This window comes from Felis catus, chromosome C2 (genome assembly GCF_018350175.1).
Source record: "Felis catus isolate Fca126 chromosome C2, F.catus_Fca126_mat1.0, whole genome shotgun sequence".
Lineage (NCBI taxonomy): Eukaryota > Metazoa > Chordata > Mammalia > Carnivora > Felidae > Felis > Felis catus.
In genome coordinates, this window is record NC_058376.1 from 91,378,448 (window position 1) to 91,400,843 (window position 22,396).

General features: G+C 35.8%; 1 protein-coding gene across 12 annotated transcripts in view; it reads right to left on the reverse strand.

Moving 5' to 3' along the window:
* The window catches only part of NAALADL2 (N-acetylated alpha-linked acidic dipeptidase like 2), a 1,340,454-nt gene that overhangs the window by 897,741 nt on the left and 420,317 nt on the right, over positions 1–22,396 (reverse strand). The window contains exon 1 of one of the 12 annotated variants that reach the window (XM_023260388.2): positions 17,399–22,385. The exons of the other annotated variants lie outside the window; for them this stretch is intronic. Within the exon in view, the coding sequence (XP_023116156.1) occupies positions 17,399–17,420 (22 nt within the window). The 5' untranslated portion in view covers positions 17,421–22,385. Of the gene's footprint in view, positions 1–17,398; positions 22,386–22,396 lie in introns of those variants that run through there. 12 annotated transcript variants of the gene reach the window in all.

Here is a 22,396-nt window from a genome sequence, read left to right on the forward strand (position 1 = left end):
ATGATAGTGGTCTATGAACCAGAAAAGCAGACCCTCACCACACAAGGGAATTTCCCATGATTTGAACTTAGACTTCCCAGCCTCCAGAACTGTGAGAAATAAATTTCTCTTGTCTATAAACCAGCTACACTATGGTATGTTGCTATAGTGGCCTGAACAGACTGAGATACCTATCACTACACTGATTTCAGATTTCTGACTTTTAGAACTGAGAAAGAGTAAATTTCTGTTGTTTCAAGTCCCTCAGTTTGTACTCATGTATTACAGCAGCTCTAAAAAACTGATATACCTAATTAAGAAAGCAATATTTGAGCAAAGGCAAGATAGATGAAAGAGTCAAGCCAAGCGGATGTCTATGAGAAGCAATCCAAGCAGAGGGGAAAGCTAGTATAGGGCCCTAAAGTAGAAGCATATCAGGCATATTCTAGGATGGCTACTGTGACTATGCAGACGGTAAGTTGTAAGGAGGCCAAGGCAGAAGGAGAAAACCAGTTACAACACTAGTAAAATACTGCAAACAAGAGATGATGGTAAGTGAGACCATAGTGGTATTGGTGGAAGTGAGGAGTAGTCAAACTCTGGACGTATTCTGAAGGCATAAACATTAGCATTTCCCAATGGACTAAATGTAGGCTTAAAAGAGAGAGAGAGAGAGAGAGAGAGAGAGAGAGAGAGAGAGAGAGAGAGAGAGTTTCTGTGTTTGTTTTATGCTTTGATTTTTTTTTTTTTTTTTTTTTTTTTAGGGTAAGCAACTGGAAGGATGGAGTTCCTTTCTACTGAAAGGTGGTGTACCACAGCAGGTTTGGGAGAAATTATCAGAAGTATAACATAGTTTCAGCGTGCCTGGGTGGCTCAGTTGTTTAAGCATCTGTCTCTTGATTTCGGCTCAGGTCATGAACTCACAATTTTTTGAGTTTAAGCAACATGTAGGGCTCTGGGTACTGAATGTGTGGAACCTGCTTGGGATTCTCCCTTTCTTCCTTTTTCTCTATCCTTCCCCCCTCACACTCTCTCTGTCTCTCAAAATAAAGAAATAAACTTAAGAAAAAAAGTATAGCATAGTTTGAGATGCATGTTTAACATCCAGGTAGAGATGCTGAGTACATAATTGGCCATATGAGTCTAGGGTTCAAAAAAATGGTCAGAAGTGGAAATGGCAAGTTGAAAGCTGTTAACATAGAGCTGATATGAGATCACTAAAGAGGAAGGAAAGACAGAGGAAAACCAAGGACTGACTCCTGGGAGCTCCACCTTTAAGAGAGTGGGTATAGGTGGATAAGCCTGCAAAGGAGATTTCCAAGGAATGGCTAGTAAAGTAAGGGGAAACCAAGAAAGTGTGATATCCTAGGGCCCAAAAAGGAGGAAAGAGTGATCAACACTGTTAAATGCTGCTCATAGATTAAATAGGATAAGGATTAAGAATTTACTAATGAACTTAGAGATGAAAATAATTTACTGACCCAGATAAGGATAGTTTTGGTTAAGTGTTCTAAGCAAGTGCCTGACAAAAATGGGCTTGAAATAAAATAGGATGAAAATAGGAAGCAGCAATTAGGGACACTTATTTAAAGAAATTTTGCTATAAGGAAGTAAGAAAAATGGAACTGTAGCTGGTGGGATGAGAAGTGAGGATAAGAAAATTATGATTAATCAATCTGTTATTCACTTGAAGTTTAAAATATAGATGTTTAAAATTCTTTTGAAGCAAATATTCACATAGAAGACATTGATAGATGTATAAAAACTTAATATATAGAAATTTAAAAATCATATGGAAAATAATATAATTTGTGGGGCACCTGGGTGGCTCAGCCAGTTAAGCATCAGACTTCAGTTCAGGTCATGATCTTACAGTTTGTGGGTTCAAGCCCCGCACTGGACTCTGTGCTGACAGCTCAAATTCTGTATCTTCTCCCTCTCTCTCTGCCTCTACCTGGCTCATGCTCTGCCTCTCTCTGTCTCTCAAAATAAATAAACATTTTTTAAAAAGGACATGTATTTAGTACATTTATTAGTAAGTACAGGAGGCCATAGTAAATATAAAATTCCTTGGGTGACACAGTCAGTTAAGCATCAGACTCTGGATCAGCTCAGATCACGATCCAAGGGTTGTGGGATCAAGCCCCACATCTGGCTCCGTGCTGAGCATGGAACCTGCTTAAGATTCTCTCTCTCTCTTTCTGCCTCTCTCCCCCATTCGCACTCTCTCTCAATAGAAGAAAGTAAAAAATCAAAGAATTTTAAAAGTTAAAAAAATAATATACCTTGGAAATCTCTACTTGTGCACTGGAAGGCCATTTATGCTGCTATAAGTTCAAACAAACTAAAAACAAAAATCTGCTATTTGGCTTATCCTGTCCTGGAAAAACTATAAAATCTGTCTCAGACACAGACAGTTACATAAAATAACTTTAACTAAACATGCTTACTGAGATTGAAGACCATAGTAGAGAATTTTACATAAACACTCATAGCCTGCAGAAAAGTGTGGCATTGCACATTGAGTTCTCTTGTTTATGCATTCTTTGAATAAAGAAGAACAAAGAAACACGTGGCTCTTCTTTCATCTAACTGGCCATTTTTCATCTTATGTGTCTTCTAAGGCACACTAATACAAGAGGAGTCAGATATCAGATATGACTTATTTAATGAATAATAGGAGAGCTGGGGTACGGGGAAGAAAAACTAGAATGAACCATTCCTTGCTGTAGTGTACTGGGACAGAAAAAAAAAAAAAAAAAAAAAAAAAGAAGAACATATCGAGCTTACTGGCAGAGAGAAAAAGGCTAGAGTCATTTTGTCCTCATAAACGGATCAAACAATCATCACAGACACTAGACATACAGTAACATGAGACACCTAATCCCAGGAGGCAAGACCTATAAATTAAGGTACTTTAAAATACTTAATCCAGAATATGAAGGGTTGGGCAATGTTTTAGATTTCTCACAGGAACATGTTCTTTCATGCAATTTTATGAAGTTTTTGCTGGCTAGGTCATAAATTTTCCTATGGAACAATAATTCAACAGTTTGGCCCAATCCCATTAAGATTCAAATAATAATAATAATAATAATAATAATAATAATAATATAAATATTTACTTGGAAAAAATGCTCATTAATACATAAAAATGTTTCATCCAGGTATTCCTCAATCTACCAACCAATAATTGACTACATGCTCAGTTTAAGCATTATGTTTAATCATTTAAACACTGATTTTTCTCAAAGTATCATAAATTTTATTCTTGAAGATCTTATTAGATTGTGCCTACATATTTATCACTTTACCATATATTCAGAGTTAATTGCAAAATCATTTCAAAATCAAATGCTAAATAACCAAATTTGAGGGTTCCACTTTGTATTCCTCCTAAAGATGATTTCCTGTCAAATTCATACATAAGAACTAACATTTCAATAGAACACTGTTGGTTTTAGAAGCAGCCTAAAATCATCATACATAACTCCAGGAGTATCCTCTATATCATTCCTAATTAGAAGCAGATCAACTTAATGCTGGGCTATATCTGTTTGTAAGGAATTCACTTTCTTCTGATAGTAAATTCCTGCTTCTCTTAGGAGGAAAAAATCATATCATCTTTAAACTATACAAAAATCCTTCCTTACATTCAAGCAAACCTCTTGTCTTGTAGCTATACTATTTATTGGTTTTTTGTACTTCCTCTTTGCGATTCTACTTAACGATTCTAATTTACATTCGACATTACATATCTTCAAACATTTAAGATAGCTATAGAAACTAAAAGTTATGGCTCTTTAACCTAAGGAAAATGTATTTATAATAAAATTAATCCCCAAAACCAAAACTGAAAGGCAATAAAAAGTCAAGGAAGTAAACAGTTGTATTCAAAATGATGTTTTTATTTTGCTGTTGGGTTTGGTATTTTTTGTTTGTTTGTTTTGGGGGTGGTGTGTGGGGGCTGTTTCCAGATGCCAAATATTGGTAGAATTGAGAACTGAGCACAGACTGAGGAAATCTCTATTTACTCAATATGCTGATTCACAAAAGGAGGCCTCAATTTCAGATAACTGGAGAGCGATTTAATTTACCTCTAAGAACACACTGATAAACTTCATAAGTTTGCTAACTGTTGTACTGAATTGCCAAGATACAAAATTTGATGGAGAAAGAAGGGAAAGGAATGTTTGCATAGAGGCAAAATATATGAAAAGAGAACTCAACAGTCTAAGTCACTTGTTGGAATGGCACAAGTTATGGACTGAATGTTTGTGTCTTCCCAAAATTCATATGCCAAAGCCCAAACCTCTAGTATGATGGCATTTGGGGGTGGGACTTTTGAGAAGTAATTAGGTTTAGCTGAGGTCATAAGGTTAGGGCCCCTTGATTTGATTAGTGTCCCTACAGGAAGAGGAAGAGAGACAAGATTGATCTCTCCCTTTCTGCCATGGGAGGACATAAGAGAAGGCAGCCATCTGGAAGCCAGGAAGAGGGTTCTCACCAGGAAAGGAACCTGCAGGTGCCTTGATTTTGGATTTCCTAGTCTCCAGAACTGTGAAAAACAGCTTTCTGGGATTTAAGACACTCGGCCTATGGCATTCCTTTATAGCAGCCTGAGCTAAGACAACACACAACTAAGACGCCAGTCAAAAATACCTCCCTTCAGGCCATCCTACAAAACATGGCTAAAATACAATAGAACAGAAGAAGATAAAAATAATTAACATAGTCAATAGAACTTATTTAGCTATAATGATTTCCAGCCAATTCCTGACCCAGTAAATGAGGGAAAATTGAGGAAGTGGGTAGAATAAGACTTTAAAATCTCAACAGATGTCATCTATGTGATATTTTTGAAGAATACAGAAGAGATATAATCACACAAATACCTATTACCCACTTATGCTTGAATTTCCACCATTAAAAATATATCAATTGATTGTGAAGAATTTTATTCGATCATTTTATGCTAAAGTTACATAAGAAGGTTATATGATGGAAGGGACAGAAAGGAAATAGGCTAAAGGATGATAAACCATAAAAGGAAATGTAGCAATAAGTTGAAGAGTAAAAACAAAAACAAGAACTTCAACCACTCCACAACTGGTTTCATGGGTCTTGTCTCTCTCATTGTTTTATTCTGATGGAGTCTTTTTTTTTTTTAATTTTTTAATGTTTATTATTGAGACAGAGAGAGACAGAGCATGAGCAGGGGAGGGGCAGAGAGAGGGAGAGACAGAATCCAAAGCAGGCTCCAGTCTCTGAGCTGTCAGCACAGAGCCCGACGTGGGGCTCAAACTCACAAACCCCGAGATCATGACCTGAGCCAAAGTCGGACTTTTAACCATCCAGGTGCCGCTCTGATGGTGTCTTAGAATAAGCACAAAAACCCTATTCAGTATCCTTCCCTACTTTTGCACATACCATGATAAAGAGGTGAGATTCTTATATTTTTGTGTAAAACGTATCTTTCTGCTGATGTCCAAGATTATGTGTGCTATTGATATCTGATTATACTAAAATAAATATATGTTATATATTACAACATTTTGATGGAAATAAATCTGGTTGAAATATTAGATTTTTATGTAAGTCTCAAAAAATACATTTTATTTTTTCCAAAATATCACAGTATTTTACTTTAATCCATTTTTAAGGGGATTAGTAACCACAACTTAAAAAATTAAAGTATTAATATGAGCACCTTAAAAGTATTTTTATCTCTCCTAAGCATTTATCTCTATAGATAGCACATTCACATTCAGTTTTAATGGTCCATTTGAAATTAAAAAAAAAATAGGCAAATAACACTCTACTTTAATCCACACTGGCAATGTTACTTTATTTTGAGATTGCTTTTAAATGCTGATCAAAAAGTGCAGAAAATTCTTTGCATTGCATTTTTATACTGCATAGTTTAGTTTATTTTAGTCACAATTAAGGGACACAGAATTTTTTTTAAAGTTTCTTTATTTTGAGAAAGAAGAGTGCATACATGAGCAGGGGAAGGGCAGAGAAAGATGGAGACAGAGAATCCCAAGCAGCTTCTGTGCTCTCACCACAGAGCCAGATGCAAGATCAAGAGTTGGACACTTAACCAACTGAGCCACTCAGGCACCCCCAGAATTCTTTTTTAGAAAATAGTATGTATTTTTGTTTCTCGGGGGAAAGGTTAATAAGTCTTAACATGAATGTATTAGGACATCAAGTGAATTACACAATTTTTGATACAGAAAAGACTTTAGAAATCATCTTAATTCTGTTTGGATTATGAATTCCTCATAAAATATATTTCCCTGTCTCTTAAAAAATGTATATGTAAATATATATATTAGATCCTTAATTTACATATATTAAATATAAATCCTTAATCCTGGGGTCTGTCAACTAGTGGTCATGGAAAGATTTTGAGAAATCCATAGCTCTGTGAAAATCTCTATGCAAATGTTTGTGCGTGTTTACACAGTGAATGATTATTTTATCATCTAAAACCTATTTTTTTACTTGCACTTTTTGAATATTTCTAAAAAGTAGTGAGCAATTAATGAAGCTTGTATTAAGTTTATTATGTTGTTACCTATAAGATGTCAGGCATCCTAGAAGTGGAGAGACTGATACCAAGGGCTAAATGTGTTCTTAAAATGAATTGCATGATGTTGGATTTTTTCCCAATCATGAATTTTAACAAACCAGGCTCTCTGTCCTCCTGGCAGCTGAGTGAGTTGTTCAGTAGTCAAAAAATCACATCTCCCAAGACAGATGTTTATGGCCTCTACTCATATAAATAGGACATTTGTAAAATATTTAAGTAGCAAAAAATATATTGAATTGCAATGTACTTCGTTTATGTAGACTCCCAGTCAAGTTATTTTTTCTTGAGTGCTCACCAACTCAGTGATGCTTTTATATGCATATAGATTGTCCTTACACCCCAGAACCCTGGGCCTAATCTCTTGAGGCCAACACTTGCCATGACGTGTCATTCACATACAATGCCTGCAGTCATAGCACACACGTTCTGTCAACCTGCACCTTCTTAACTACTTTGCTGTGCACCTGCTGCAATGCAACCAGTCAATTTGGCAGGAAAGACGGCCAGGAAATCCCCATGCTGCCTTCTTGTCCACTATGCAAGTATTTTAATGTGGCACATTCAGTATCAGTAGGGGAGACTGGTCAGGAGGCAATGATACTCTGTTCTCATATAAGAGCAAATTTGTGAAGGAAATCTGGTGTTTTCCATAAAAGCTGCTCACCTAAACTGTGGTTAACATCTTTGACATGTGCACATATGCTCCCGTGCAATCTGGTGAATGGGCACAAAGCCTAGACTATACAGGCATACATGTTCTGAGCTGCAGTAAAAACAGCATACAACCATCCACTCTGTTTAAAATTTAGCTAGCCTTAAAACTCACTGGTAATCAGTGGACTGGAACATGTTTTATGTCAGCTTAGAAAAACAAAGTCAGAACTGCAGTAGCTGATGTTTACTGCAAACATACTATGAACGAACAACTGGAATTTTCCAAAGACAGTAGTCATGCCACAATGCTTTGTACAAATGGTTTCTCATCCCTGAAGTAATCTGTCCATTTATTTGACGGTGGAATCCTTCATTTAAGGAGGAATCAGGTATCACCTTTTTTGCTTAAACTTCCCTCCTTCCATTTATTTGGTTTCAGGCATGAAGACTTGTGTACATATGGTAACTTAAAAACTGATAATTGCTTTAGATTCTGTTGTGAGAATAAAATCAGGTAACTTAAATAATATTGCCAGGATTAGTACCTTGCATATAGTAGCATTTCCATACCTCCCTTTACAAACATGAACTTTATAAAATGCCTAAATCTCATGACTAATGTTTGATCAAAGGCACTAAACTGACTAAGGCACTTTATTTCACATAATTCTCAATGTACACCCTTGGAGAAAGTTATAATGTGGATAAGAGACAATCTACACCTATCACTGGTTTCTCTTCAATGTTAAGATTAAACAAAAAATAAATTTGGGTTTCTGGGGCACCTGGGTGGCTCAGTTGGCTGGGCATTCAATTCTTGATGTTGCTCAGATCATGATCCCGGGGTGGTGGAATGGAGCCCCATGTCCGGTTCCACACTGAGGGTGGAGCCTGCTTGGGATTCATTCTCTCTCTCTCTCTCTCTCTCTCTCTCTCTCTCTCTCTCTCTCTTTCTCTCTGTCTGCCCCCTCCCCTGCTCCTGCACTCTCTTGCTCTCTTTCTAAAAAAAAATAAAAATTTAAAAATAAATTTGGGTTTCAAAATTTTGCTTACACATGACATGTCTAAAAATTAACTGTCTATAACATATCCCTACAAGATTATACCCCCATATGTGCAAAAATTTTAGTGGAAGCTAAAAAAACAGCCTCCAAATTAAAGCATACTTTGGAGAAAATTGCACTTTTTTAATAAAGAAATAGACTTCTGTATTTTAAAAATTGTATTTTGAGTTGTAGGTTTTTTTAAATAAAGCTAAATGAAATTGATTTGTGCAAACCATTGCATCCAGAGCCACTATTAAGGGCATTATGTACATGGAATGCTTAACAGAGTCTTTTACCAAGGGATTTAATTACACTGTGGGTTAGGAAGAAAAGGGTAGGGAAGAAATGGCTGAAGATTACTACTCATTAGTTCCTACTGTGAGAAGGTAGGGGGTGCCCTGTGGCAAGAAAAGTCAATATAGACTCCCTGCTGATGTTCTTAAAATAGTATCTTAATAGCTGGGGTTATAAAGATAGCAAGGCCCCCAAACTGACCACACAAGGCATCACAGTATCTGAGCAAATGACCATACCTTTAATTAGATTCCAAAGTTCAAGAGGGAGTAATTCTACAATGTTATCAGAGAGTTCTGAAGCTCCATAAGCAATAGATAGATAGATAGATAGATAGATAGATAGATAGATAGATATAGATATAGATATACTATATCTATATAGTCTATTACCAATATCTATATAGTATATAGTCTACTCTGTGATTCTATCTATATATCTGTATAGATATAGAGATATAGAGTGATGGTGACAGTTACACACACACACACACACACACACACACACACACACACACACAAGACTATAAGATAGTCCACGACTCATTGAATTTAGCTTCAAAAAGCTCTTAACACTGTATCTGGCATATAATCGTATGTCCGTAAATATTTGTTGAATGAACAAATGCCTAATACTAAATTTGGTATGTTTAAATTTAAATACAAATCTACTTACATTAAATGTTTTAAACTTGAAAGAATTTCCAACTTGCTGAAAATAACAACTTAAGAAGCCTATATCTAACCAAAACCATCATTACATGAGTCCTACAGACTTGGGTTTGAATCCCAACCCTACCACCTAGTTCCTATATACTCCGGAGACTTTCATAATCTCTCTGACCCTTCTGTAAAATGGAGAAACTGAGACCCATTCTCACAGGGTGGATGTGAAGCTTAAATCTGGCCATTTAGTTAATGTGTTTAAAGATGTCCATCCCCTAATAAAAGTTCAACATATAGTAACTATCATCATCATTAATGTTAGATGTCTGTTTAATTTTAACAGAATGGAACTTTTTACCTATTTTACTGACTCAAGGACAAAAAATGATGAAATGATTACTTCTAAAATGGTAATTGCAACATTCACCACTCTATGTAAGTTTGGAAAACCTTAAACATACTTTTTTAAGTTCCTAATTAAGCCCTCCTATTTTTGTATTAAAATATTAGAGATAATCAAGAGTACCACTAGAGAATAACTTTTTCTTAAAACAAAGTAATATATTTCTTAACTCACATGTGTGCTTCCAGTTTCCAGCAGAAAGTTGTTCAGAGATCTTTACATCTCTTAACATTTAAGTGACCCAAATGCAACTAAAAACATCCTTTATTGTGAATGTATTACCTTTGATTCCTCTGGAATTCTTCACTTTTAGTCTGTATGTCATACTTTCACTGGCTACAGAACAAGAAAGAAACAACTTTCTGATGTCAGATGCTGAAGATCAATAGCTATTTCCCAAAGTTTATGGCATAATTAAAATGTGTAACAGGAATAATTTTCTCTTTAAACCCTAAGGCTAAGCCTAGAATTATTGACTGAGTCAAAGTTATGTGGTGTAACATTTTTTATTATGTTTATGGATAATATAAAGGAGTTTATGGCTTTTACATGTAATTTGTTAAGTTAAAAACACTGAAGAGGAAATATCCATTGCATCAGCAAAGCATCAATTGTTTAAAAACCTCTTTAAGGTGTATTTTGTAGAGGTAAATCTATATTCCTTTACACCAGTCTGTGGTCACCTAAAGCTTCAAACTGAAGGTTAATGGTCAAAACATTCTTGAATTTAGTAGAATCCATTTAGTTCAAACTACTTCTTCAGAGCTTTATCACCTTCAATAAAAGTGCCAGGAATGCAGGTATGATGGAAATATCATAAGGATGTGTGGGTAGGTAGGACAAGAAGAATCAGGATGTACCCAAAGAAAAACACTATTTGTATACATGAGGTTAAGTGAGTTTGTGCAGAATATAGTACCTATAGAAAAACAGATATATCAGTTATAGAATAGACTGGGAATAAAATATTTTTTTCCAGTAATAGAAATTAAGAGTCACTAATTTTTGTATATGGATATAAATGGCAACAATTTGAAACATTCCTTGGGCAGTCCTGTGTTTTTGTTTTGTTTGTTTTTAAAGGTAGCTCTTTAAATTTTTTTAACGTTTATTTATTATTGAGAGACAGAGAGAGACAGAGCATGAGCATGGGAGGGGCAGAGAGAGGAGGAGACACAGAATCCGAAGCAGGCTCCAGGCTGTGAACTGTCAGCACAGAGCCTGATGCGGGGGTCAAACTCACAAACAGCGAGATCATGACCTGAGCCGAAGTGGGATGTTTAACCAACTGAGCCACCCAGGTGCCCCAAAGGTGGCTCTTTTAAAATGGTACACCTGGGGATGTGGTGATTAAGAAACAATGAAGTCAGATATATCCTAGATTTAAATCATAGCTTAGTCTCTCGTTGGTATTTACTAAATGTCCAAGTGTATTACTTGCCCTTTTCATTATTATCAATGTTAATAACATAATTATACAAACTCTATTTGCAAGCATCTTAAAATTTTTGAGTGGATAAAAACTGACCCAACCTTATTTTGCTTTCTTCAAACAGAGTCAAATGGAAGTGTGTCCCTATAATCCCTATCGTCTCAAAGGTCTGCTACATTTCATGCTGTAAGGCCAGTGTTACATATAGGCAGTTTCCAAGTGTTACATAGATGAGAAGATACCACTATAAAAGCTTATTGGCAGTGAAGCCTGGGTATTCTGTTGTTTTTAAAAAGCTGAATGATTTTGTAATAAAATATACTCCTTCTTCTAGTTCTGCTATAGTCCAGGGGCATGCAATCTGAAAACAATAGCTGGAGTAGGCTTACTGGGTAGTGCTACATGTTTTAAAGTGTAAATCTTCCAGAATAACAATCTCTAATTCTGCAGACAAGCCAATAACACACACTCAGTTCTCTATGAAAACTGGCTTAATAATCAGCCAGCATTTTTTTCCCTGTTGTATTCCCATATTCACTGACACTATCTCCCAGCCTCTCTAGCCAGACTTTTTATTTTTCTTTCATGGAATCAATACCCCACACACAGCCCCACCCTAACTGCTGGATGAACTCATCCTTTATTGCAAAGATGCAGCTCATTTGGCATAAGCTCCATCACCCACTCCACTCTATCACTCAGCAGATCTGTCTTCTTAGTCTTCTGTGTAGAAAGTTGCCCTCCTGCTCTTTAAAGTTACTCTAAAAAGACCAAGTCCTCATCTTCATCAGACACACCCTTATTTTAGCCCCTTCAGCTTCTCCCCCGACACTGCTTCCTCATTTGTGAAAAGTGAAAATGATATCTACTCATAGAACTGTGCAATGGAACTACATCCTTCGTTCACTCTTCCCCACTCTTCTCCCACGCCCCAGCTCAATCAAGCCCCTTTCCCACAGCACAATCTCCTTCCAGCTCCTACAGGCTGACTTTGTGACTTCGTCTTTTCTTTTTACCTCATGCTTGATAATTCTCCAATTGTTTCTTCCTCATACCCCACCTTAATTCTGAATTTGAATCACCCTGTGACTATTCTGATGTTTGATATTTTTCACTATTTTACAGGGTAGTCCCCACAATGCACTTTCCTGAAAACACTGTCATCTGTATCTTCTTTTTGTCCCATGACTCCATCTCTGTTTCTTTCATTTCTGCTGAGATTTCAGAGGTTACTGTTTTTTATCACCCATCTTTCCTTCTTACTTTAACATCCATTTTTTTGTATAATCTCACCTACTCACAGTGGCATCTATGACTTAAGTTTTAGTAATTTCCAACTCTTTAATTCCATCCTAGTTTTGTCTCCCAAGGTCTACTGCCATTTTTGCATCTTAGGTCCTAAACACTTTCATCAATATATAACACTTGTAGCTTAAAGCCATTTTCTTTTTTTTTTTAATTTTTAAACATTTATTCATTTTTGAGAGACAGAGAGAGACAGAGCATGAGCAGGGGAGGGGCAGAGACAGAGGGAGACACAGAATCTGAAGCAGACTCCAGGCTCTGAGCTGTCAGCACAGAGCCCTAGGCAGGGCTTGAGCCAACAATGAGATCATGACCTGAGCTGAAGTTGGATGCTTAACTGACTGAGTCATCCAGGCACCCCTAAAGCCATTTTCTTTAAAACAATCTCCTATTTCTCTTCCTAAACTGTTCCCTGTCCTATATTCCCTACATCAGCTAACAGGATGATCCTCTCTGCCACCTAAGCCAGAAATTTAGTTTCCCACAAGCTCTTCCTTCTTGTGCGCTCAATAAAGCAAACACCAATTTTACCTCAAGTATCACTCCAATGCATTTTATTTTTGTCAAATCCCACCATTATGACATGAACTCAGTTTTCCATTACTGTGTGATGAGGGACAATGATGAAGATGAATTTGAAATTGAGCAAGAAGGCAGCTTTCTTTCTGTAACAAAGATATAGTCATACGATTATTTACATTTCAGCATATAATTCTCATTGGGTGGTTGTAAATCTTAAATATGCAGACACTCACAACAGCCTCTGGCACACAGTATACATTCAATACATGTTTTCCCCTACCACCACAACCAATATTTCATACTGAAATTCTTCGAGAGCTCACCTAGGTAACTCCAACCCAAGTTACAGAACTAGACGAAATGAGAAGGAACCAGTGCTTTAGTACTGAATGACAACACACTGCTCCCAATCTCCTAGAATAGACTCTATGCTAATTATTCTTCTTCTAGAAACATTTCTCTGTCCATCTTAAGACTTTTTTATTTGCCTTTTTTTTTAGTTAAGTCTTGATTTATTTCATTTTGCATTTACCATGTTAAGTGACTGCTACTTTATGCTCAACTAATTTTCATGTTAGAATAAATGTAAATGCATAGATAGATACACAGAAGTAACAGTATGAATTTTATCTTCTTTTTTCTGAGCATATTAAATGTATACTTATTGAAATACAGTATTATATGTTAGCTGTCGCTCCAGGCACTAGAAATACAGAAATAAACAAGTCAGCCATGATCTTTCATCTCAGAGACAAAACATAATATTGCCAAGAAATAGGCAATACAAAAATACACACACACGAAAGAAAGAAAGAAAGAAAGAAAGAAAGAAAGAAAGAAAGAAAGAAAGAAAGAAAGAAAATGGCTCACAATGAGCTATGAAAATAATTAAAATCAGGCATTAAGATAGAATGGCTGTTCTAGTTTGAGAGAATAGAGAAGATACCACTGAGATGACATTTGATCTGATAACTGAATGACAGGAAGAAACAAACATAGGAAGTTTAGCCTAAACTACCAATACACAGAGTCTTAGAGGTCTCAGTTTGGTGTGTTTGTTGGAGAAAGAAAAGTCCAAAACTGTTGTGAGATTCAAATAATCTGCTTAGTAAATCTCTGCCTTGATTTTGCACACAATAAATTCTAGTTCTTTTCCCCTTTATATTTATGTGATTATAAAGACAAATTATTTACCATCTAATCAACATAAGTAACTGCAAATTTCATGTGAAGACTACTTTTCCAGAACATTTTATTAACTAAATACTAATCTTATTGTGGGTTATGTTATCAAGTCACATTAGACTATTTTGATAAAAATAATTTAGTAATTACAAATTCCTAGAAATATAAACAATATTATATTTGCTAATCAAGAAAAAAAATGCCTAAAAGAAATTCACAGAAAGCAAATGGTAAACTGAAAGAATATAAAATATGAACCTACAACTGATGAGAACACAGCCCTAAGAATAAAAACATTATTGGGACGCTTGGGTGGCTCTGTCGATTGAGTGACAGACTCTTGGTTTCAGCTCAGGTCAGGATCTCATGGTTTCCTGGATTCATACCCTGTCCCTGGCTCTGTGCTCTGGGATTCTTTCTCTCCGTCTCTCTGCCCCTCCCCTGCTTGCATATAAGCATAGCATTATTATGCTTATATGCATACTATATATAAGTATATATACATATATATACATAAGCATATGGTATTACTTAAGTGTCTCCCCTGCAGTTTTTACTGGATTTTATATAGGTATTTTATGTTTACTTTGGTTAACTAAAGGAATCAGTACGTTCAAATCTGTAGCAGATCTGGTTGGGGAGTGCGGAGTAGGTGGTGTACAAACACAGATTAAGAATACAGGAGAGCACACTGGTGTTAATAATATTTATGTAGCATTATAAACCCTCTTTAAAGATTTTATAAACTTCAAGTGCACTGAGGTAATGATATTGCCTTAAGTTTCTAATTTTGATATGAATAAATAGGAATTTGGATGAACAAAAAGAAAATAATAATGTTTTATTTATTTTTTTAGGTTTATCTATTTATCTTGAGAGAGACAGAGATCACAAACCATGAGATCATGACCTGAGCTGAGATCAAGAGTCAGATGCTGAACCAACTGAGCCACCCAGGTGCCCCTGTCTCTATAACTCTTAACTTTATTTCTCAGTATTGCCTAATAAAACCCCTCTCTTCTAGCTAGGCCTGCCCCCTGACACCTATAGAAATTACTCTGATGTCTGCCACCATCTCAACACATCCCTTGAATAAGTGATACATGTTTATATCATTTGAACACCATAAATCTTAAAACCAATTTCTTACTTTCTTTTGTCTGCTAGGAAGCTTGAAAACAAATTTGTGACCTGTTTGGTAGCTGTATAGAATGTTCTGCCACATACTTGGTATACAAAATTTCAATTGTTATTTTAACCTTATTTTTTTCATAAGGTTAGTTATGCTTACTTATTTGTAGCCTATTTCAAAATATTAATGTTTTGAAAATTCTTTTGTTTCCAATAAGAGGAGAATCAAGCATGTAAATAAATGGATAGATATAATTTCTATGCCTTGTCTTTGTTTATTTTGCCAGGGAAGACCTTCTTCCTTCTGACCATTTATTCTACTTTACCAAACCTGCCAGAGCCAGTTTACATCATATCTTCTCTATGAAACTCACTATAAATTCCTAAGTTTCCCTATAAATTCTTAGATAGCTGTCTGTGATTATAACAATAACAAAAATTGGCAAGAGTGGAAGCAACTTTGCCCCTTTTGTGGCAAAATATTTTTTCCCATCTCTGAAATTGGCCACCAACAAAATATTGATGTGATGAAGATTTTTTTCAAGATTTATCAGTAGTGTAAAGGAAGATAGGACTTGTCTGTGATTGCATTAAAGGTCCATAAACAAAGAGGAAAGCAGCTCTCTCTGCTTCTCACACTTTGTTTGCAAAAGAACTTACTTTTGAAAAGCCAAGAGAATCACAGAGATGGGATGGTTTCAAGAGTTTAATTCTCAGAAATGAATCATTTACCAAGGTCTGAAGTCACACACCAAAGTTGTTTGTGTTGTTTAACAGGTGTACACACACATCTTTTGCTTATTTACATGAATTGCATTAAGCTCAGAAGTTGACTTTTCAAAATATTTCTCTTTTGGGATTTTTTAGTAGATGGATTTTGTACTATACTCTAAGTCACGTTTTTGTTGTTGTTGTTATTGTTGTTTTGTGTTTTTTTGTTTTTTTGTTTTTAAGTACACACTAGACAGCTTGTACTACAGTGACCAGGGGTTTAAAGAGGGCAGGTGAATTGTATTTCAATAAATTATAAAGGCATCTTAAAGTGAGCTCTATGCCCAATGTGGGGCTCTAACTCATGACCCCAAGATCAAGAGTCACATGCTGTACCAACTAAGCCAGCCAGACATCCCTATACAGGTATTTCTGAATGCACCTTCTCAAGTGTTCAACTATGGAGATGGTTAAACATCTATCAATAAAGCAATAAAATAGCCCTGGCAAATAAAACTATTTGCACATACTTTTCCTGAAGAGAGATTAGAAGCTGGAGGGATCGAACTGAAGCTCAATACCCCTTTAAGGGCTTTCATCCTAATCACGTTTTCTTTGCAATCTTGTCAGTCACCCACTTTTTTCTTCTTCTCTCATGTATCAAATGTAATACCTTGCAATAATAAGTCAAGTATGTGCTTGGTTAATCCTCTCCCCAAAAACTGTGATACAAAAAAAGGCTGGCTTACTGTCCTACTCAATTAGCCAAATTCGTTTAAACTCTTTCCAAAGCTAGAGAATAGGCATACAATGTAATAATTATAAGGTGTTTATACATGTACAATCATCAGATCATTACTTGCACCCTTTGTTTTATTTCTTTAAGAAAAGGAACAGATGTAAAGACAGATCCAACCTTTTAAATATATGGAAAAATTTTCATTGCGTTATTAATAATAATGTTTAAACAATCAAGTCATCCTGTAGGTATGTGTCACCTGCTTTTCAAGAAGATTTTATAGTGACTTTAATTGAAACTTAAAATGTTTCCCTTTAAAATAATTGCAGTGCCATAAAATATCATTTAAATCAAAGGAGCTTAAACCGTGCTTTTCAGAACATTTAAAAGTCCAGGAACAAACTCTAAATTTCAAAGTGTTTGAGAACTGGCCTTTCCCCCAGCAGCAGGTTTTAACTGAGTACATGTTTTTAACCACCTTCATCTAATGTTCCATTCAAGTACATTGCTTGCTGTTTTATTTCTAGTAAAGCAAAGATCTTATATCCATTTAGAAACACAAGAAAAAAAGTGCTCCTCAGCTCAGTTATGCTGCTTTCATTAACTGTTTCTTACACATTATTTCAGAGTTCATCTTCTAATCTCATTGCCTCCTCCAGGGATTCTCTCTCTGGGAAAAATCCCCCAGCCATCTTCCCAGGCACCCTTGCCTAACCCATTTAGGTCAGACTCACCTGGGATTTCATGCCTTGACATTTTCTGCAATTTTACTTGCTCCAAATGTGCTCAAATTTATTCTTAGAAAATAAGGTCTCTTCAGCAGAGCTTCTGGAAGTTCCAACTCCAAAACGCCCTGTTGCCTTAATATGTAAATTTCAACTCCAAAATGTCTCAGGTCTTCAAGTGTTCCAACCTATCAATTAGAGCTAGTGAAAGCCTTCCTTCTGGAACACAGGTTAAACAACAGCTTCTTACACTTTTCCTGCTTAAAAATGCTGTGAAAGTTCTATAGACTGGGAAGGAGCAGTCCTAAACTGGTTAGTCCTCTTTGGGGTTTTAGAAAGATTTCAAGGCACTCACAGGCATGGTTTACGATGATGAATGCAGAGATACTTTTTCCACCACAGAAGGTAAACATGCACACCAAACCAGTATAACAGGTCAGGGTACACAGTACTGCTGCCCTCCGGCTGCAATTTAGAAGCACAGACACTAAGGCACCTTCTTGCCTAGATATTTTTCTTCTTTTCGTAGCTCAGTAGAATACGTATAATTTCTAAAAAACTGTCTGAATCGTAAGAAACATGATACATTCAATGCATGTGTGTCTGGACTTTCATGCTGATGCCTCTGGGCTGTGGTGAAAGTCAAGTAAATGTCTTAAAAACCAATGTAACTTTAATGGAGTCCAGAAAAATTCCAAGCCTGGATGGACCGGTCTCATAATAACATGACTGAATACTGGACAATTCTTTCTGGGCCATAACTATAGACACCTTTCTAAAAGGTGTCAATATTAAAAACATTCATAACCCTGATATCCCCTTTTGAAATAGGAAAGTAAATGTCTCCAGAAGGTAATGTGCCAAATTCCTCTATTAAATTATAGGCTCTGGGCAGCAAGAGTGGAGACCTGGGTTCTGGCAACTGCTTCTGAGATAGCAAGGGTAATTTTCTTGCCTTCATAGGATCTGTTTGATAACTCTACAAAGTAACAATATTGGACTTGAGGCCCTTTAAGCTCCCTGGTACCTTGAAAATGTTAATATTCTACAAATTTTTTTCTCCCCTAACTCTGATGGCCAAATTCTCCTTCAGTGGCTTGCTGAAAAGTCCTCTCTTTTCTGCTGATTGTTCTTTAGAACTGGCCTTGGATTTCACAGGGTCTAGTCAACTCTTCTGGACTTTGAAACATTTTTCCCCATAGCTCTAGTCTTTTGTGGCCTGTAGAATAGCGGTTTTCTAGATCTAGAAAACTAAGAACTGGTGTAGGAAGGGAAGCTATAATTAGAAGATGCTCAAAAACATGTAAGTAGCTGGTAAGTAGACTTCCAGAGTTACAAGTGTGTGTTGGACAGTCCAGGGGAGACCCCCACTCAAAGAAATCTCTCTCAAGATTGTCTCAGCCTTGAACTCAGAGATACCTTTTATTTAAATAATTCCAAAAATGAATTTGTGTATCATGTCCTTCACAAAGAGGCAGGTAGCCTTAGACATGCTTTGACCAAGGAGGAATAGGAGGGAAATAAAATGGGAAAAGCTCATGTGGACTGAGTTTCTGAGGGAGGGGGGACTCATCGGATAAGGGACACAGCTGGATAGTGACAGATTCTTTCCCTCTCTTACAATTCCTACTAGGGTCTGCTCTGCCTGTTGCTAATAACCCTGTAATAGAAAATGCATGTCCTTTCTGACAGGGAATACAGGTAAGGGGCATTTTTATGTCCAAGGGTAGCCTCTGGAAAAATCTTAGCCTAAGGAATTTTCCAGGGAGCTGCCTGCCTAGGAGGAAGTTGTCACCCTCCTGTCCTTCCAGTCATGGCCTTTCACTACTATCACAGATTGACCACGTGCTATTCAGCGGGACATGTGAGTCTGCAGGTATTACACAAGGGAATGTTGCTTCCTTTCCTCAGCAAATACAATGCTCGAAAAGCATTCACTCCCATTCCTGTTGCCATATTATATCTTATTTATATTTTCAAAAATAAGAAGAAAGAAATCTAGCATTTTATCCTATCCTAGATAATTCTATTTTATGAATCCTGAGAATATTATGAGCCTTCTCATATAAAATTTTACATTATTCTCTGTAGGGTTACTTTTCATTGGGACTGAAATGAAGAGACTGCTTTTTATGTTGGAAAAAAAATAATTGAGATCTGTTCACATGAAGCTGAAGATAACCTTGGAACAACTTCACTTTCATTTGGGAAAAAATAGGTTCCTAATACCATAGTTGCTGATAGCTTACAGGTTGTAAAGTGTACCCTTACTTGGCTACCAGGGTGTAAAACCTACAGGAAATAGCACTAAAATGAATAATCTTTGACAATGTCTATGGCTAGCCCTCCAAGTTGTGAGTAGACATGGTCACGTCTAGCCACATGGCATTAGAAAACCACTATTCAAAGCACATGATGGAATTCTAAGGATAATCTACTATTACTTATTATCTTCATAACCAAAAAAATTAAATCATCCATATGTTTAATGCACAATAACATTAATTTGAATACAGTCATTTCTATTAAATTGCTATTCTGATAGAAATTTCATTTCTATTCTGATTATTTGTAAGCCGAGCTGACAATAATTAGTATTATTTCAGAGAACTTCAGAATCTTTTTATAAAGACTGCTAAGTCAAAGACAATATTAAACATTTCAAAATGCCTTTTTCATTTACTTCAATAATTTTTAAACTCAAGCTGAGATTGTGACAAGGTATTGCACAGAAAACCAAATGATGTTAGAGCATTTGATAAATGAAGATTCCAGAATCTATTTTGATTTGTTTTATAAGATATTAAACTTATCAAAATCTCTTACTTCTACACACTTCAAGTTGCAAATTACCCCCCGAGTACTTTCCTTTATAATTACAAAAAAAAAAATCCAAAAATAATTTAAAGCCAACAACTGAAGTACCTTCACTTATCATTAACTCTCTCCTGATTACTAAATTCACTTAATAATTATATGGCAAATGCAACTTCTTTAAGGTAGAAGCATTTCAATACTCCAAGAAGATGGATGTGAACTATTTGTAGATCTACCAAGGAAACATTTCAACTGAGAACAATGCAAAAGCTCACTGAAAAGCTTTCATAGAGCTCACAGGGGAAAATCGAGATAGAACTGACGTCACAAGCATTCCTCGGCTACAGGAGGTTTGTGAATCAAGGTACTTGATTTTGTACCTCAAACCATAACATTCAAATGATTTATTATAGCTCTTGTTTACAATTTTATGCATTTTCCTGATATATACTGATTATTCATTCTGAAAGTGTGTGTGTGTGTGTGTCTGTGTGCATTTATACTCACCCTTTTACAGTGGAACATATTACCAGAAACATAACATACATAAAACTGCCAGAGAAAAGAGAAAAAAAAAACAACAACAGAAAATCTATACACATTCTTGAACTCTAAAATAAGAAGTAAATATTACTCATGATCCTGACACAGAGACAAAGCCCGGTTACTCCTCAGTTTATTGCAATCTCTGATGTACCTGCATGTACACCTGTACATACAGGTGATTTACCTGCACAGCCTGGAATAGCCTCTTCATGTGGTTGCCAAATAGTTAAAGATATTTTACACAAAATAATTATTACATGAACAACATTAACAACCTAAATACTTCCCACATATCTTTCCAAGGGAAGACATTACAGAGACAAAGTATATGTTATAATCACGTGCATATGATTTTCTCCATAAAACATATATAAATAAATGAATAAATAATTTCATAGAATTATGCTAAATAAGTATTTTAGCTTGTTGTTTTTCCTCAATAGACTGTACTACATGACTTTTTAAATTCATCTTTAAAAATGCTTGTTAATAGCATTATATGCAGCATTTAACAAAATGTTTTTTTTAGGAAACATACAGAAATAACAATAAAGTTCTGGGATTCTTGAGCAGATTTAGTGGATAAGGAATTAAAGGAAATAAAGAAAAGAAACATAGGCATTCTGGAAGATAATTTAACTTTAGAAAATGGACACTACACTTTTATGACCAGGCGTGTCTATGATCATCTGATTCTCATATATGTTTTATTTCACGTAGTCATGTTCAATTAAATGCCCTAAATAGAAAACTGGGTGGTTTGGGGATTTTCTTGATGGTAGCTTCACAAGACATAACTAAACAAATAAAAATGTTATTAGTAGATTTAAAAAATATCTTGATCAAAATGTCTCTTGTAAAGGTGACAAATAATTCAGACAACAGTAGACTATTAGCAATCATAGCAACAAATAAGCATTATGTCAAGTTTTTATTTGTTTTTAAGAAGGACCTTTTCTCACTCAAAAAAATGAAATGTGTGAGCCACCTTGTATTGTTTCTATCAACAAGCCTAACCATAGAAGCCCAGTCAAGCCAATGTCAACAAAGCCAATCCCTTCAAAGGACAAAGGTATCCGATTAAGTAAGACCTGTAAAATAAATCCCCTCTCCTTAACCGATAGGCTCTCCTTTGAGATCCTGTTTTCTACCTTAAAAAAATGGTTAGATTAGTGTATTAATACAAAGATACTTAGCTGGTAAATCCCAGAAATGGCAAAAGCTGATTACAAATAAAAAGTCCATAAGAAGAGATAAAATTAAACAATATTCGTCAATGTTGGTAAAGATCTAGCATGAAAATGCACGACAAGTCGGTCACACCATTTCTCCAGCATTACATTGGAGAGTAAAGATAAGACTTTTCCTACTCTCCACCAAATTTGGGTTTCTGTGTTGGTTGAGTTTTTGAGCTCAAGAGACAGCCAGCTTCTTTTGAAACTAGAAAATTTGCCACCACTATTCCTCACACTCAAAGCACACCTTGAAACTCGGCAGGGGCACAGGCAGGCATACACACATGCACACACACACTCACACACATGTGTGTGCGTGTGTGCACGTGTACACACACACACACACGAACACTTTGTAACAGAAACTGCTTAAATTTCGGATTGGAAACATTTCAAAGGCTGTTGGCAC